This window comes from Pseudorasbora parva, chromosome 11 (genome assembly GCF_024679245.1).
Source record: "Pseudorasbora parva isolate DD20220531a chromosome 11, ASM2467924v1, whole genome shotgun sequence".
Taxonomy (NCBI): domain Eukaryota; kingdom Metazoa; phylum Chordata; class Actinopteri; order Cypriniformes; family Gobionidae; genus Pseudorasbora; species Pseudorasbora parva.
In genome coordinates, this window is record NC_090182.1 from 19,762,285 (window position 1) to 19,780,033 (window position 17,749).

At 37.8% G+C, this 17,749-nt stretch overlaps 1 protein-coding gene across 4 annotated transcripts in view; it reads right to left on the reverse strand.

Annotated features, from left to right (window-relative positions):
- bcorl1 (BCL6 corepressor-like 1) overlaps nt 1-17,749 on the reverse strand; it is a 33,350-nt gene continuing 15,601 nt past the window's right edge. For all 4 annotated transcript variants that reach the window (XM_067457341.1, XM_067457343.1, XM_067457340.1 and 1 more), the window contains exons 4-12: nt 7,229-7,364; nt 5,531-5,986; nt 4,412-4,623; nt 3,906-4,169; nt 3,315-3,481; nt 2,826-2,971; nt 2,648-2,725; nt 1,864-2,038; nt 1-1,786 (exon numbers count right to left, since the gene is read on the reverse strand). In XM_067457341.1, coding sequence (XP_067313442.1) covers nt 1,474-1,786; nt 1,864-2,038; nt 2,648-2,725; nt 2,826-2,971; nt 3,315-3,481; nt 3,906-4,169; nt 4,412-4,623; nt 5,531-5,986; nt 7,229-7,364 — 1,947 coding nt within the window. In that variant the 3' untranslated portion in view covers nt 1-1,473. The remainder of the gene's footprint in view (nt 1,787-1,863; nt 2,039-2,647; nt 2,726-2,825; nt 2,972-3,314; nt 3,482-3,905; nt 4,170-4,411; nt 4,624-5,530; nt 5,987-7,228; nt 7,365-17,749) is intronic.

Here is a 17,749-nt window from a genome sequence, read left to right on the forward strand (position 1 = left end):
AAGACTTGACAATCATGCTTTATTCTGGTTGATTTCTTTAAAAAAAGAATCAAATAAACAGCTCTCCTCTTTGAACAGAGATCACTGAAGCAATATGCCTTCTTCAATCAAAACCAAGTACTTTCTTCATGTCTCGCTGTATTTCCATAAGTAGTGAAACTAAACTCTATCTTTACATCTCTGTCTCTTCATTTAAATATTTATTGGTTTCAGTTCAAACAAAACTTCATTGATTGTCAACACAAAATCTAGCTTAGCACCAGTACAATAAAACTGTACTTTAGCCTGTTAAAATACTGTTCGCAGTGTGGGAAAACAAAACAACCTCAGGATAAAGGGATCATTATTTGTACATAGTCAAATAAAGCACCAACCATACAAAGCAATTTTCATATATCATTTGTCTGATACACACAAAAAAGGTCAAATATATTAATGACTATTAAATTAAGCACAAACAACAATCAGTGTAAATAAAACACACCACGTGCCACAAAGCACGCTGGAATCTGGTACACCAGGAAAACATTGGAGAGGACCCCTTCCAGAAGCACTGGAAAGCAGTTCGAGACGGAATCTAGAAAAACGGCTCTAGAAAAACCTTTTTAAAAAAAACACTCCACAGGCTCGTTTTTTGTTGTTGTTTCGTTCACCACTTAACTGTCAATGTTGATATCGGCTGTTATCTTAAAATAATCAGTGGATATCCCAACTGCTCATCAAAGCGATGTCGGATGTCACAGGAACACAATCCCGTGTCTATGATACAAAATAAAGAAAGAAGGTGTAATGATCCTGGCAGAGCTGCAGTGGTGCTGAGGTAAGAAGGGCCGGGGTGAGGAACATATGCTGTAGGTTAGGGGGCTTCTGGGAGCAGAGAGAGGCATGATGGTTTACACAGGAACCATCTGGCCCAAAGGCATTCCTGCCGCTGTTAGCTTGACATAAGCCTCTTAGCTACACACATTTAGTTTACCAAGATAAAAAAAGACTTGGATTACCACTCCTTCTAAAGGACAGTCAATAATGAGCAAACATAAAAACATGTTAATGATAAGTTACAACCAGTTGCGTTCACCCTGATGTCAAGATATACATATATATTTACTTATACATATAGGTTTATTTAATAAAAAGAAAAAAAAGAAAAACTGAATTAGTGAATACTGAAAAAACAAAACCCTACAGAAGGAACCTGAAAGTTGCTTCCCAGTGGAGTCTGTTCCCAGCCTTTCTCTCTGGGGTGAGGGCATGGAAAAGTCACTCCTTAGGGCCCCTTTCATTGCTCAGGGCGTTTGTGAGAAAAGTGTCTGTGAGGAAATAGGACCTTTCTGGCTGATTCTGAACATACAAAGTGCTGGTACTGGTAACAGGCCATCGGCTGCAATGGACCTTGCACGACTGCGGACGGCACCTCGCTGCTCCCTGTTCAGATCCTAGGGCTGCAGAGCAGGAGATGTACGGCAGGAGTCGCTATCGACTGCAGGGTCTGGCGTTGACCCCTGAATTGTCGTCCTCATCTTCTTGAAGGATCTGTATGGTGGAGCCTAGCAGTTCCTGTAACTCTGGCACGCAGCGCACCAGCTCCACCGCCTCCTCTCCGTCTTCATCGTCGCCCGGCTGGAGCACGTCCGGAGCGGTGCACGTTTGACTGATGGTGATCTGCTTCCACAGCTCGGCCTGAGCAATGCTGACCACCTCGAAATGAGGGTACCGAGCCCGGAAAATGCGTGCCGACATCTTTAGCCGTTTCAGCACGTCTGCCATCAAGAACCAGTTACAGAAACTATCGAGGGGAAACAAATTGATTAGGTGTTGTCATGATCATGTTTTAAAAAGTGTCACTCCGCTGCTTCCACTCACCCCTGTGTTAGTGATACTTGGACATGGTAGCAAGGTAGGAGGGGCTCAGAGGAAAACTCAAACAGAAGACAGTCAGTATCAGCGTCTCTCTCCTTCACCGGCTCGCTCAAGATGTCCCCACCTTCTTCCTCAGGCTGAGACAACAGGAAGTCCCAGCAAGGTTCCTGTTCGGTCTCTGTACAAGTTTATACAAATATAGACTAAAGTCAACCTCTAGTCACAGTGAGTTTATAGTGTTTCTGCTACCCTCTAGTGGGAAGCTATGTCACTGAAAGCTTGGATAACTTCCAGCTTGAATTAGGGGAAGCTTGGAAAATCGATTGTGCTTACTTGTTGCGCCACCATCATTGAGACATTTGGAGGAAAGATGATTAAAAAATGAAATACAATGAGGTCTAAGACCGTATTAAAATCTGGGATCCAAAGTTTTATTTAAACACTAAAATTACAGGATTTTTTTTTCTTCAAGAAATGGTATGATGTAATATGAATAAGAAATATTTAATATTCTGCATTATTTATAGGTCACTATTCAAAAAAACATACTGTTGGACATTGAACAAAATAGGTGAGATTTTCTTGCTTCTATTCTCAAATCAAGCCAGACAATTTGATTATCAGGAAACCATGATACCTTTTTTTTTAGGTTCTTTGATAAACAGAATGTTCAAAAGAAAATAAATGATTTGCAATAGCAAAAGTCTGCTGAATAAAAGTACTCTTTTTTTAACACATACTAACACTAAACCTTTGAACGTTAGTGTATTTAAAATATATTTCTTACCAAATACAGAACTACTGTAGAAATCCCACTGTAGACTAGGATCTTGGTCTGTTCGACCCTCTAAATCAGTGAAGTACTCTGAGGATAAACAAACATGAGGACAGTTTAAACCTAAACAAAATCCCAGGTTGATTTTAGTGATCATTTTACAAAACTATTTTGCAAATGAAGCCCTTACCTTTGAGGAAAGTTTTCATTCCGGGACTCTGGGCTAGTTTAACTGCGGTCTGACCAGAGTAGGTTGCCAGTGTGGGATCCGCTCCATGATTTAACAGCATCCAGACTGCCGCCAGATTATCAGCTGCTACAGCATCATGAATTGGGCTAAAAAGTTTAAAGAATTAATCATTATAGAGTATACTGAAATTCCCTATCAAAAATGTTGCTTATTGTTACAGCAGATGGGTTTAGACACTGCAAATCTCTTAAAGAATAGTTTCATACAGCATGGTAACTGGTTTGTTGGACACATTGTAGCTGTGGGTGGACAAATATATTCTTAAATTTCTATAGTCCGATTTTAAAAATACATTTCCCAAATCTAACATAGCCCGAGTAGCCCACAGATGTTTATTCTGTGCTTTTCAGTGGGAGTAAGTACTTTTACTTAATATTTAAAGTATTCTGTCTGTATCCTATCATATCCCGACTGTAACCTGCTGCTCACCGCGTTCCATCCTGTGCGCTGCAGTTAACATCTGCGCCGTGCTTCAGCAAAACCTGTACAATGTGCGTCCAGCCACGTGCACAGGCCTCATGCAGTGCTGTGTAACCTGCGTTGTCACGGCGGTTCACCTCTCGCACATCCTTTTCCAAGCAATATATAACCACATCCTGAAAATAAACATTTATATAAATAATGAGCAATTGATCCAGCATTCCTATTTTTAAAGTTTATTTTTACATAAGGGTTTGCCAAACTGTGGTTTGTGAGGGACCTGCAAGGAGTTGATGTCATTAATTATTAGCTTTTCATTAGTTCAAAATCAAAATATTTAAAAAATGAAAACTATCAAAATAAAACTATTACTAACTAAATATTTGACTAAAATAAAAATGTTTTAGGTTAAGGGGTCCGGGCTGACCAAAAAGTTTGGAAATTAATCAAATTTCATTATTATGAATTTGATATAGTGAATTGAATCACACTGGATGAACTTTTTAAATTGAAAGAACTTTTCTTTAGATTTACTATAAATATGATATTATTTATAATTAACATTACAATGTCAGATAACAACCAAAAGGGTTGCTTTACCTGGTAACCTAATCTAGCAGCTCTCTGTAACAGCGTCTCTCCTGCATTCTTATTCACAATCAATCGACGGACTTCTGGAGGCACTGGACGGCTTGGAGTAGATTCAGGGATTCCTGATTTCCCAGCTATTCCTTTTTTACCAGACAATGGTGAGTTTGACTGCTTGGGAGAAGCATAAGAAAGAGTTTTCTTAGCGACTGGACCGTCCTCATCTGGCATGAGGGGCCCTGTGCGTTTGCCCAAGCTGCTTTTCTTAGTCTTGAGCTGAAACAAAGGCATAAAGACAAAGAGTCATGCATGAGGGATGAGGGGAGGGCAACCGTTACATGGTCCCAATAAAAACAGCTGTTGTAGGAAATTGCTTTAGTGACTCAAAATGCCACTAGGGGGCAGCATAAGACTAGGTATATACCTTTGCAATGAAAACGTCCCTTTATATCACAATCTTCAGTTTAAATGCTCAAGTTTAAAAATGCTGGCATGTTTAATAAGATGCTTCAGCTAACCTTTTTCTGCTCGGTGTCTGTGTCACATAAGTGTTTACTTTTGAACTTCCTCTTCCCTGAGGGTTTGTCATTAGGATGTGTGGCGGGAGGAGTCTCTTGAGGTCTTGCTGAGCCCGAGCGTGTGAATAGGGTCCGCCTAGGGCTGATGTCTGGACTGGGCACGTCGCTGGTCAGCGTGGCACTGAGACAAGGGTACACACCCACCTTCTCATCTGCAATGGCATAGACTGACATTTCAGCATCAGACTTTTTATTACATCATTGCTGTATAGATAAGGCATAAAGATGGATAACTCCATTTAGTTTGACATGAAATGGAAGTCATCTTTTCATCCATATTGTGACATGCATCCGAGTGAACCTGCTTCTCGGATGAGAAAAAAAAGGTAGGGCAGGACTTGATTTTGTCCATTGGGAATTGATTGGATCATTGTCATTTGCTATCGCTGCGATCTCATGTGAGTGACAGGTTTCTGGAGGGCATAGGTTATTGTCCCACCCTTGCACCAGTGAACGCATCATCAGAGCAGAGATGCAATGGGGAGGGGAAGGTATTTTTATTAAATATTATGAGGACACATTTATTTAAATAAAACATTTTTAAAATAATGTTTAAGGATAAATCATTCATAACAAACATTCCAGTATTTCATAAAATAATCAAGAATTGTCCGTTTTGATTTTATGGTGACTTTAAATAAATTGATTTAAATTTATTTTCAAAATTAAACTTCTTCTAAATAACCAAGACATGCCTAACTAGGCCTGATTCAAACAGGACTATTTCTTTTTCTGAGGAGGACAGGTAAATTTGTAATTCACAGTCAGTTTGACCTTCAGACCTTTGGTAGCACCTACATTTAGACATTGGATACTCGTATTTTAGTAACAGCCACACCAATCCCATTTCCAGTGTTTGAAATTTACTAACATCTTCACAGTTAACATTTGTAACTAAAAGGTTTTTTTGGAAGTTTGAATTATGCTAGATATTGCTTCCCAATTGGAAATGTATTTAACATGTTAATTATGCTAGCCTTAACAGCAGCCCATGGACTAAATATCAAAATGACGTTCTCAGCAAAATGTTGCGACATCTTTACTCAATAGTAGCCTTACCATCTTCCACGCCCCGCTTCTCCTCCTCTCCATCTGCCACCTTATCCTTCTCTGTGATGTATTCCCCGTTCTGATATTTACGATTCTTGCAGCGTTTCCTTTTCTTTATTGAAGAGGTGTCTCCACCCTCAGTGGGCCTGTCCTTGTCCGCAGCCACCTCCTCAGGCAGAGGATTGATTCGAGGCCTGCCGCGCGGCCGGCGGACTGGTACAGGGGGTGGTTGGGTAGGGGGTGGTGTAGAGGGGGGATTGAGAGGGGGAGGAGTAGGTGGAGTAGCGAAGCTCCAGTCTCGGAGCAACGCTTCATCAGTCCGTCTGCGCCCTCGTCTCAGCCGTGGAGAGGCCTCCTCCTGGGAGTCTGATTCCTTACTAGGCCAGCCCGGGCTGCTGAAAGAGCCCGAATCTCTGTCAACCTGAGGACTTCTGCATGGACTGCTCTGTGATTCTGTCATAAACACTGGTGACAATTCAGAATTATCCATTAGAAATACTCTGAAAGTGGCAACTGAAAAACAATGCAATTGTCTTAAATATGACAAAAAAAGAACTAAATCACTCCAACATTTTAGTTCAGTAATTTCTTACTCACTCTTCATTTCAAACCTGTATGTTTTTATATTGTGGTGGAATCTTTTACACGGTTATTTTCTACATAAGTTTATAGTGACCACAGCTGTTAAGCTTTATAAAAATAAATAAATAAATATATAAATATATATATATATATATATATATATATATATATATATATATATATATATATATATATATATATATATATATATATATATATAAAACTAGTTGCATTTTTGTTGCAGTGCACAGTAGTTGTGCACTGATTTCCAAATCTTAAGCAGCAGAGTTCAACTTGATCAGAGCATTGATTGTTTTTGAGCTGGTTCTTGTCAATGATCTAGTTGATCCAAATCACAAATCGGGCTGAACAGAAAAGGGAGAGTTCACCTCAATGTTCTGGTGCCTTTTCATTATTTTTTCAGTCTCTTTTGTCACTTAACAGCCAGGGTCACTATGACCCATCACTTTAAAAGAACACTCAACTTTTTTTTTAAATAGGCTCATTTTCCAATTCCCCTAAAGTTAAACAGTTTTACCGCTTTCAAATCCATTTGGCCTTTGCTGCGGTGCCATGGGTACAACAGCGCAATGATATTACGTGGCATCTGAAAATAGGCTAACTTTCATCAACATTGCAAATGTGACAACCTCCTTACACAGAGAGCGTGATGAGTTCTATTTTCAGGCGCTGCGTAATATAATTGCAAGGTACGGCAGCAAAGTTCCTGGATTATAACGCAGGAATGAGAGAAAAGTTCTTAGCCATATCGGTCTAGAAAATCGCAACTTTACATTTTCCTATGTCGTAGTACATGATGTAACTATAGAAGAATCAAGTTTTAAAAAGGAAAAATATTGAAAGTCTTTGGTCATTTTTGAGCGAGATGCTAACAGTCTAATCAGAGTCAATGATCTATGTTAATCTATGCTAAAAGTTCTACCACCAGATCCAGAGAACTCTTTAACTGTTTAAAATGAGCCTTTAGAAAAAAAGGCTTTTAGTTAAAAAATAAAATAAAAAAATCTTTTAGTACAGAAGATAGATATGGACATATGGGTGTGTGAATAAATGACAAGATGCCCTATCGATGAACTACCATTTAACTACGAGCTGGGTCAGTACCTATTTTGTTTGGGTCAGATTGTTCCATATTAGCTTGACAGATTTTCCCTTTTCGAGTCTTTCCCCCTAATTTGGGGGCTGCGCTTGTTCCATCTTTCAGCACACCTTTTCCCACTCCAGGCAACGCATCTTTTTTCTGATGAAGTACAACACAATGTGTTAAAAAAGCATAACAAAGCATATTGCCTGTCAATAACATGCATATTTGTTATTTAAATAAATGGCTATTTAAACAAAGCAAAAATGTAATTGTCTATAAACTCATCACTGGCTCATTATGCTAATACGATCATCTCTCACCGAGCGCTTTCACAGGGCTTAGACACATGCAGCTCATTTGCACAGCAGAAGACACGTCATTAGGCTACTTCCACAATAATCTCACATGAGCTATTTTAATTTCCAAAAAAATGGTTTTGATTGAGGAAAATTTATATATAATGTATATAGCTGATAAGACAGGTGTTCAAATACACAGCTGTATCATACAAATAAATAGTTAAAAAATTATATATTGTGATTTCTGGATTTTTTTATTTAGATTATGTCTCACAGTGGACATGCACCTACGATGACAATTTCCATGATTTCTAAGTGGGAGAACTTGCAAAATAGCAGGGTGTTCAAATACTTATTTTGCTCACTATATATATATATATATATATATATATATTAACGCGTTAACGCAAATTAATTTTAACAGCACTAATTTTATTAACTCAGCGTGCATTTTATGTTTGATTCATGGCCCATAGTTGGATAAATTGAGATCAGCCATAGACAAAGAATACAATAACATTACTCTGAAACAAGTGCAGTTGTCGTCTACATAGGCTAACATATTTTCTGCTTAAGTTTTATTAGACTCCAGGTCAAAAGAAAAGTGCGTTTTTTCACTAAGCACATTCTCTGCAGTCCGAGCGCGATGCACTGCAAGCTCACTCTTGCTCATATCAGAGGTAAAGCATTAACACCATCACCACTTATAGTACATGTGTTTTATTGAACTAAATACATTACAATTCGGCTGAAACGAATACGCAGTTAAGTTTTCTGAACAAGAGCGATCCCGAGTCCGTGTTCCTCACACTGTTCACGTGATTCGCTGCACAGTTCGACACGCACACACACACAAAATACCGGCAGTTCAATAGGGAACGTGCATCTCTTAAAGAGGCACACTATATTCCTACTTGTGGAATATGGACCTCCTCCAGGCATGGTGTGGTACTGGTACACTCACAGGTCCGCATGTTTATTAGAACGGTGCCCTGTTCTGAATTAAACTGCCAGTGTAAAAACTCCCTTTATTTATATTCTTAAAATGAGAGAAATCACTGCTTATTCAGATTTTTTAAGCTTAGGCTTAAGAGACATGAACTAGTTCTTTGAAAAACATCTGTGACCTTTGATACATGTCTAGTCTTCATGCTCTGAGTATGGTTTCACTAATAATAAACATACATTTGCATAAGGCATGCATATTTGTCCATACCCATGTTGATTAGAGTATTAAAAACGTGAAACATTAATTTAAGGTACATTTAGAACTGATACAAATGTGCGATTAAATTGTGATTAATCACGATTTAATCGATTGACAGCCCTAATATTATATATATCGGTTCGTTTTTTTGCTATTCTATTCTTAGGCGATAGGAACAGAAAGAGGTTAAGAAGAAAATGTTTTTATTGTAATACTCTTTCTTTTTTTTCATATAGACTTGAAAAACATTACTTAAACTTAACTTTACTTAAAAAGAACCCTTGTAACACATTCCGGGTGTATTGTATTATATATATATATATATTTACAGCGGCAGCTCAGAGATGTAGCCTACAGCAGCATTTATTGTAAGTATGAAATTTAAATATACATTGATTGAAAGCTACTCTATTTATTCAAAAGCAGTGAGCGATTTCTCCAGTACGACTGTACAGCCAAATCTAATTTTGTTGCAATATTATCCTGTTTGACACTGTGAAGCTGCTTTGACACAATCGTGATTGTAAAAGCACTATATAAATAAAGTTGATTGATTGATTTTTGTTTTTAGTTGGTTTATTAACATCATTTTAGAGGTGAACGGTCCCTTTAAGACCAAGTGTTCACAATCATTAGGCTGCGCTGCTGTGAATACAAGACGTGCTCAAATCTCATATAGACACAGGCGATTTTATTTTCACTTTAGACATAACCGACTGTGTTTATGTTAACCTTGTGTGTATTTGACAGTATTAGCGCAGTAAGACTACTTCCGGTAACCAGTAACTAGTGTGTTTGACAGGCGTGCACGCTCAGCGCATGTAAAACGCGAATGAAATGTTTAACCGGCAAGGCTTTAAAACGTGGCTAATCACCCTCTAACTTTAGTGCATATGATTGAATACGTAGACTTACAGGCACACTCAAACAGAGCCGAAATAAACGGAGAGAAATATTTTAAAGAGAAATAGAAATAATTAATTCAATGCTAAACCGAAACAAAACAATTCACAAGCACGTAATGAACCGTGAATCCCGTACCGAACGGTTCAATATTATATTGAGAATTTTGACATCCCTAATATATATATAGTAGGGCCGGGACTTTAACGCGTTAATTAAGATTAATTAACTACGGGACTTTAAAATATTAAAATAAATAACAATTTTAACCACACTTATTTTTGCACCGCAGAACGTTTTTCAATTAATGAGTTTCGACGGACCGATTATACTGGAACACCAACTAGCGCTCACGACGAGTCACGACAACAACAAACCAGTGTGAACATGAACGAAGAAGCTGATGAGACCGCATTGCTTGGCCCCGTGGATGGGAAATTTTGTTTTAAAAAACGAAAGGATGGAAGCGTCGACAAGAGTATGGTTGTGTGCAAGCTATACAACAGGGGTGTCCAAAGTCGGTCCTGGAGGACCACTGTCCTGCAGAGTTTAGCTCCAGCTTGCCTCAACACACTGCTTAAGTTTCTAGTATGCCTAATAAGACCTTAATTAGCTGGTACAGGTGTGTTTAATTGGGGTTAGAGCTACACTCTGTAGGACAGTGGCCCTCCAGGAGCAGGATTGGACACCCCTGCTATACAACAAGGAATTAGCGTATCACCGCAGCACATCGAGCCTCAAATTTCACAAATATGCTTTTGCTACACTTAATGGCAAACATTGCACTGGTCTGCTGGACTGAAACAAATAAACAATATTTTGTTGATTACGCTTATGTATTCAGTCATTATTCAATGGTATGCTAAAAATCCATGTGAAAAATTACTTCTCATTGTTCCAGGTCAAATATTTATATGCAATTAAAATGCGATTAATTTCGATTAATTAATTACAAAGCCTCTAATTAATTAGATTAATTTTTTTAATCGAGTCCCGGCCCTAATATATAGTATTACTATTATACACAGTTTCAAAACTTAATATATGTGTTAAAGGTGCAGTAAGCGATTTTTCAAAAACACTATTAAAAAGTTGTCGGACTGAGCACCACAAAAAATATGTAGCCAATCAGCATTGGGAGAAGTATGATGGTGGATAAGAGAGAATGAGCAAGAGGGAGATTTAAAGAAAAACAGTTGAATGAGAGATGAGAGACTATACAAAAAAAGGGTTATAAGTAGACAAGAGCTTTAGGACCCGCGTTAAACACTAGAAAAGCTTTCCAGCACTAAAGAAACCAACGAGGTAAAGCCTGGTAACGGACTCTGAGGTTGTGTTGTTTCTGCTCCATACATGAGTAACATTGGTTTTGTGGTATCACAGAACCAAGAAATGCTGTTGTTGTAATGTTAGCCATAGTTAAAGACAGTTTTGATTGTCATTGTTTGTCTGGAGCTAACAACCAACGCTTGCTTGTATTTATTCTTGTGTACTGTATGATAATTTCTTGTATTTATTCTTGTGTACTGTATGTTCATTTTTTGTGCTTCCTTGTAATTTTTTTATCATCTTCACTTTATTTTTGCATGAAGCATTATTTTCCTTCACTTCTGCTATGATAAATAGACATCAATTCTTGCATTGTGTTTGTAACGGAGGCCAGCAAGTAAGAGCTGTGCAGGTAAATATCACTCAGATTTCAAGAGGAACACTGGCAACTGACGCTAGAGAATGCAGTGTTTAGCGTCCTAGCTAGTGTGCCGGCCTAGCATGCTGGCAGCTAAAAGTGGGTGGTAAAGTGTTTGTGAATTTTTGGAGGCGAAGCAGTGATGGGTGGGTTTTTGTTCAGTAGGGCTGGGCAAAAACATTTTTTCCGATTAATCGTTTTTTAAAATGTGGTCGATTCTAAATCGATTCTTAAAGGCCACAAATCATATTTCCGCTAACATTGAACACAAGATTGATGTAAATCTAATCACTAGTTTTCTCCACTAGATGTCACCCATTTGCCTTGTGCGACGTTACAAAGGAGCTCAGCCCGTCATTCATTCATTCATTCATTCATTCATTCAGTGCTTAAAGGGGTCACTCCCAAAGCCACCACTACTGAATCACTTTTACTTAACCACCACCGCGTTAATCTTCATAAAATTAGTTCAGTTAAACCGTTTCCATGTATGCCTGGGCCGAGCTGAGCTGTGAGTGCGACCCCATCCCCCATGTGCGAGTTGAAAACATGCGGAAATGGCTCCCTCTGCTGGATGTAGTCTTTAGCCTCTGGCTAAACATTTTACCGATGACACAAATCGACAATATTTGCGTCACCGGAGTAATTTTTCCAGAAATAAAATGCATAAATCTCTCGTCTTAGGGGTATATGAGAGGGGGAGCACGATCATTCGAATATACTCCAGGGTTTCTACTGATAAAAAGCCATCGCTGAAGCTAATCGCTGAAGTAACTCTTTAAATGGTGGCTTCCGTTCCGTTGTCGACGTTTGTAATGCTGAGGTGAAATGCTGTAGTAATAAAACATATCTGCCAAACCATTTGATGAGACACCACCCAGACGTTGCAAAACCCCCCACAGCAGAGCACACAACTGCTAAAAAAAAGATCACACTAGCAAATGCATGCCTTGCACTAGGATCAAACTTAAGCGTTCACTCAAGCATGTACGTTAGCTACTTAAGACATATTCAAACAAGCGGCAACCCCCCTTAGTTTCACTTGAAGCCAAATCGGAAGTGACTTAAACTGCAATTCATCAACTGGCTGCTAGGGACAGGCTCCCAGAGGGAGCAGAATCTCATTGAGCTCGATGTTAAAGGCATCATAAATGAACCCGCCCCTCTGTTCAGTCGGGCGGCATGGAGTTGTTGCCCATGACAACAGTAGAGGCGAAAGACGCGAGTGTCTGAGGCAACTGTGTCAATCTTAAACCCGAGTCGGACCCGGGACAAGACGACAGCTCCAACGAAATTCGACATTTAAGGCTAAACAGGACATTTCTGACTGGTTGGTTAATGTAATGTCACTTTGATCTGTCCTTATGTACTGGCAGGGTAATGTTAGCGCAAATGCTACGTGTTTACTTATGTATATGTTAGTTCATTGACAGATTGATCTTACACCTAATGCCAATAAAACGTATTTTTTTCTGTTAATGTCGGTTTGTCAGTGATGCGTAACGTTATCTAGGCATTGTAATAACTGTTACATGATTTTTTTGACAGTAACAGACACCATTATAAACCATCTACATAATTAAGCTTAGTGTTACCACATCTACGTTCATTTTAAAACCAGCGTACACAGTTTGTAATAACACAATAACCATAATGCGCTGTTCATTATAAATGTAGGATTATGAATTATATTGAGAACGTCATACATAGAAAGCATGCCGTAATTGAACTTACCCTGTGAACTTTAGCTGCATTCATCTTCAAGGGTGCGTGCGTTTCAAACTACACTACAATCGCTTAGACGCCATTCTGCTCCAGTGTATCAATGGCGGACTATCATGAGCTCGCTCAGGGCAGGTCTGAGTTGAAACTAGTAATGTTACGTTCGATAACGAATCGTTCTTTTTGAACGAATCTTTTAGGTAAACGAATCGTTCTCGTTCACGTAGTCTATTGACTCGTGTTTCTCGTTCACTGAAATTCCTCCCTCCACCGCAGCGTGGCGCTATCAGCAGCGAGTGCATGCGCAGCTCTGTCGACTATTTCATTCTGTCAAAGAATGATGTTTGATGTTTGAGATGTGACGGAGATGTTTGAGATGTGACGGAGCATGTGATTTGTTGAATTCAGTGAACGAATACGCCCTTTACTGACCGAGAGGCTTTGAGTCTGACTCTGAACGAGAAATGTCGTTCGTGAACGAATTGGTAGGCTACATGTCGTTCGTTCGTGAATGAACCAGTTGTTGAAGGATACTGATAGCGAACAGCTCGGCTCGTGTAGGTGGCATATTTGCAGCAAAGAAAGAAATGTACACTTTACCACTGTAATGAAAACAGTGTAATAATGCAGGTTGATGGTTAAATGATTACTACAAAGTAAAGTAAAGCGTGTTTGTGTTTTATTTTATGTTTGAACCGTTTTCTTCATTACGTTTGAGTCATGTCATGCACTTCTCTAAAAACTGTAAAACAAATAAAAAATGTGACAGTGGCCTGGTTTAAAAGATCTCGTGTGTCACGTCAGTAAATAGCATTCTGACTGAGCTACTGAAAGAACTTCACTGACCGAGTTGCTGTTTTGAGTCTGAACGAGAGAGAGATCTCACTCGTGAACGAACTGGTACTTCTCGTTCGTGAACGAAATGAACCAGCCCTGAACGAGAGAGAGAACTGGGCTACCTCGTCATTTAGCATGCGCGTCAATCTCGTTCAGCAATCAGCAGAAAGCGGATGCAAAGCACAGTTATAGACAAACCTCATGTTTACCATAATCCCAGATATATGAATGTCTAAATGTCTGACCAAACAATTAAATGTTAATCATGCAAGAAAACATGCTTTGGTCATCTGAACCACTTATTTAGACTTATTTCATTTAATGAGTAGATTATGCACATTTTAATAAAGCCAAATCAGTTTTTTTGTAAGTAAATACGTTCGTTGACTTAAGACATTACACATAAAACACTCTTTTTCATCACCTGCGGTCATATTTATGTAATATTTTTTTTAAAAATTACTGAACGAATCAATGAACGAATCTGAACGAATCATTTTGGTGAACGAACTGAAAATGAACGACTCTCTTAAAAAATCAAAATTTCCACCACTTGTTGAAACGTTGCTTGTCAATCAACAATCGTGGGAGGGGTGTCTGACCGCGTGAAGTCACATGGTCGAACGGCTCGATTTGAGACAGGTGAAAACATATTAGATTTTTTTTAAAAACACTCAATGGATTTTTATCATTATAGGATGGTTGTATAGAGGCACTGCCAACACACACTTCCAAACAATCAGCTTGTAAAAGTGCATGTACCCCTCTAAAATGCCCAACTTTAAAGCAGAAAAAAAAAACATATTTACAGCGTGGTACAAATTGTGGTTTTGGTCTATACGGCTAATTTTGACCTTCATAACAACTGTGAAGGGAGTGAATTTTTTTACAACATTTACAATATATAACGTCTTAAAGTTCTGCATAATTAAAGGCTTGGCCACTTTGAGTGACAGGTGAATAGCCATTTATCTGCTGTCTGTTAGTCATCACGTCACCTCAGCTCCACCCACGTCCCGCCTCTTTGCCCATTTTCTGTTATCCAGGGGTGACACCCTGCAAAGATGGCACAAGCCAGCTCATCTCTACTGAAGTTACAAAACTGCTCCTTAGAATCCTATGGGTGATGTCACTACGTCCATATTTTTTTACAGTCTATGTATTCAAATCAAGTATTCTTGATCTATTCGAGTCAATAGACAGAGCAGGACCAGTAATTCAAACCTAATAGCTTATTTTATAAACAGATTTCCTCAACTAAAAGTTAGTCCACATAAGTCAGCACATTAAGGTATTGTTGTCCGTTACCATGGCAACTACTTGTGTCCAGGAATGAACATGCTTCTCGTGTAAATAAAGTAAATGCACACATGACAGGTGGCAAAATCACGAGAAAAGCTTGTCTTGTGCTGAAAATTGCTGAAAATCATCCAATATCCTTTATATGTTTTAGAATAAATATATCAAAATATCCATGAAAACAAAATTGTATAAAATACTTCTCAGATACCTTTTTAGAATAAAGTTGCATCAAAAATGCATTTAAAATAGAGATGGGTTCTGTTTAAATGTACCCGAGTGTACCTTATATAAAAAGAGTTTAATATACATGTCTGTGGCTCTTCATTTCTTTTAATTACCCACTTGCAAACTCATGTTAACTCTTCTTTTTTATAAATACCTCTAGTATTTGTATTAAATCTATATTCATTGACTCAAATCGAGAATCGAAATTGAATCCAATTGGAACATCTGAATCGATACCTAGCCCTATAGTGTTCAACAACGATATAATTTATATGTGCCGTTATAATTATAGATGTGGTGTGGACTATTCTTTTATATTTATATATTATATTATATATGATTTTTAGAACTGTCTTTATCATTCTATTTGCTGTTCTTGATGTGAACAGGCCTTTAGAAAAACTGACTGATAAATCAAAATTATTTTGTCAATACAGGCCATCTTTTGAACTCAAAACAGTCCTTAAAGGGATAGTTCTTTAAAAAATTTAAATAATGTCATAATTTACTCACCCTCAAGTTGTTCCAAACCTGTATGAGTTTTTTTGTGCTGCTGAACACAAAATAAGATATTCTGAAGCATGTTTGTAACAAAGCAGATAGAGCAACCATTGAATACCATAGTAGGGAAAAAATATTATGGTAGTCAATGGTTGCTCTATTCTGCTTTTAAAATATCTTATTTTGTGTTCAGCAGAAGAAAGAAACTCATACAGGTTTGGAACAACTTGAGGGTGAGTAAATGATGAGAGAATGTTCATTTTGGGGAGAACTAACCCTTTAAGGAGAGGTGACTAAACATTTTACTATGAAGGGTCAAAAATTAAATAAATTGACTGAGGTCCATGGGCTGAAAGTAATTGCATGGATTGCTTTATACAGCCATTCAAAAGTTTTTGATCTGTAAGATTTTCGATGTTTTTAGTAGTCTCTTATGCTCACCAGGGCTGCATTTATTTGATTAAAAATCAAACAAACAAAAAAAAAGTAATATTGTGAAATATTATGAAAATGTAATTTATTCCTGTGATCAAAGCTGGTATTCAGCATCATTACTCCAGTCTTCAGTGTAACATGAACTTTCAGAAATCATTCTAATATGCTAATTTGGTGCTCAAGAAACATTTATGATTATTATAAATGTTGAAAACAGTTGTAATTTTTTTCCCAGGATTCTTTGATAAACAGAAAGTTCAAACGATCAGCATTTATCTAAAATAGAAAGCTTTTGGTATGGAGCTAGAAATATGACAAAATTATCTGAATTTGAATTGTATAAATCTGAATTATTGACAAGTGAAATCTAACAAAATTTAATATTATGTTGCATTTTACATAAAACTGAATTTGAATTTTTAAATGTTGAATATAAAACATTTGAAATTGAACACATCTGAAATGTTATGTCGAAATTGTATAGACATGTATTTTCAAACAGCAAATATTTTGTTCTGAATTAATAGACTGCAAATATTCAGTTTTTGAAAATACAGATTCAAGATTTCAGATGAAAAAGAAATTCAGATCATCAAATTCAATATTCTAAAATTCAAACAGCAGAAATTCAGATCTTACAGAAAGTAGGCCAGAGGTCATCATCATACTATACATCATACCCTTTTATACTTTTTTGTTTATTTTAGATTAATGCACGGAAAAAGAGATTTTGGCTGGATTCCTAATTTTTTTGTGCGTGATTTACAAATCGCTGATTAGTGAAGAAAATCTAAGCATTCATCTGTCGTTCTCCAGGATTGAATCCAAAATCACCCCCTAAACCCTCACTATTCCCTACTTTAGTCCACTAATACAGTTAACTTGAAGGAGTGAATGAATGTAGATCCGATGAGTTTTCTTTCGGGGGTGGGGGGTAAAGATGTTAACAATAATAATGGGAAATGCTCTAAATCTGGCGTGGCCTATTTTTTAACAGTCTATGCGCGTGACATTCACAGATCACTTTAGCCCTTAGTTCAAGCAAAAGGCAGCGCTCACGACATGAACCAATCACCTCCGCTTTACAGCACGAGAGAAATCACAGGGCTGTCTGTAAGGGCTCGACATTATCTTTGTCTGGGACAAATGAAGTTTTTCTTTCCCGACCGGACAAATAAAACATTAAAATAACCAGAAACGCGAGAATGATTCAGATTTTTTATTTATTATTATATTTAATGTAAACAGCGCTTGACAATGGAGTGTATCTCTGGTAAGAAAGTCGCGTTGAGGCTGGCGCTGCCTGTCTCTTTGTGAGAGACATTCGTGGAGAAATCAAAACAAGAGCTGTTTTGCTGAACATTATCACGATTGCAAATACATTGCAATCGTGAATTGTGTAGCATAATTCATTATTAGGTAC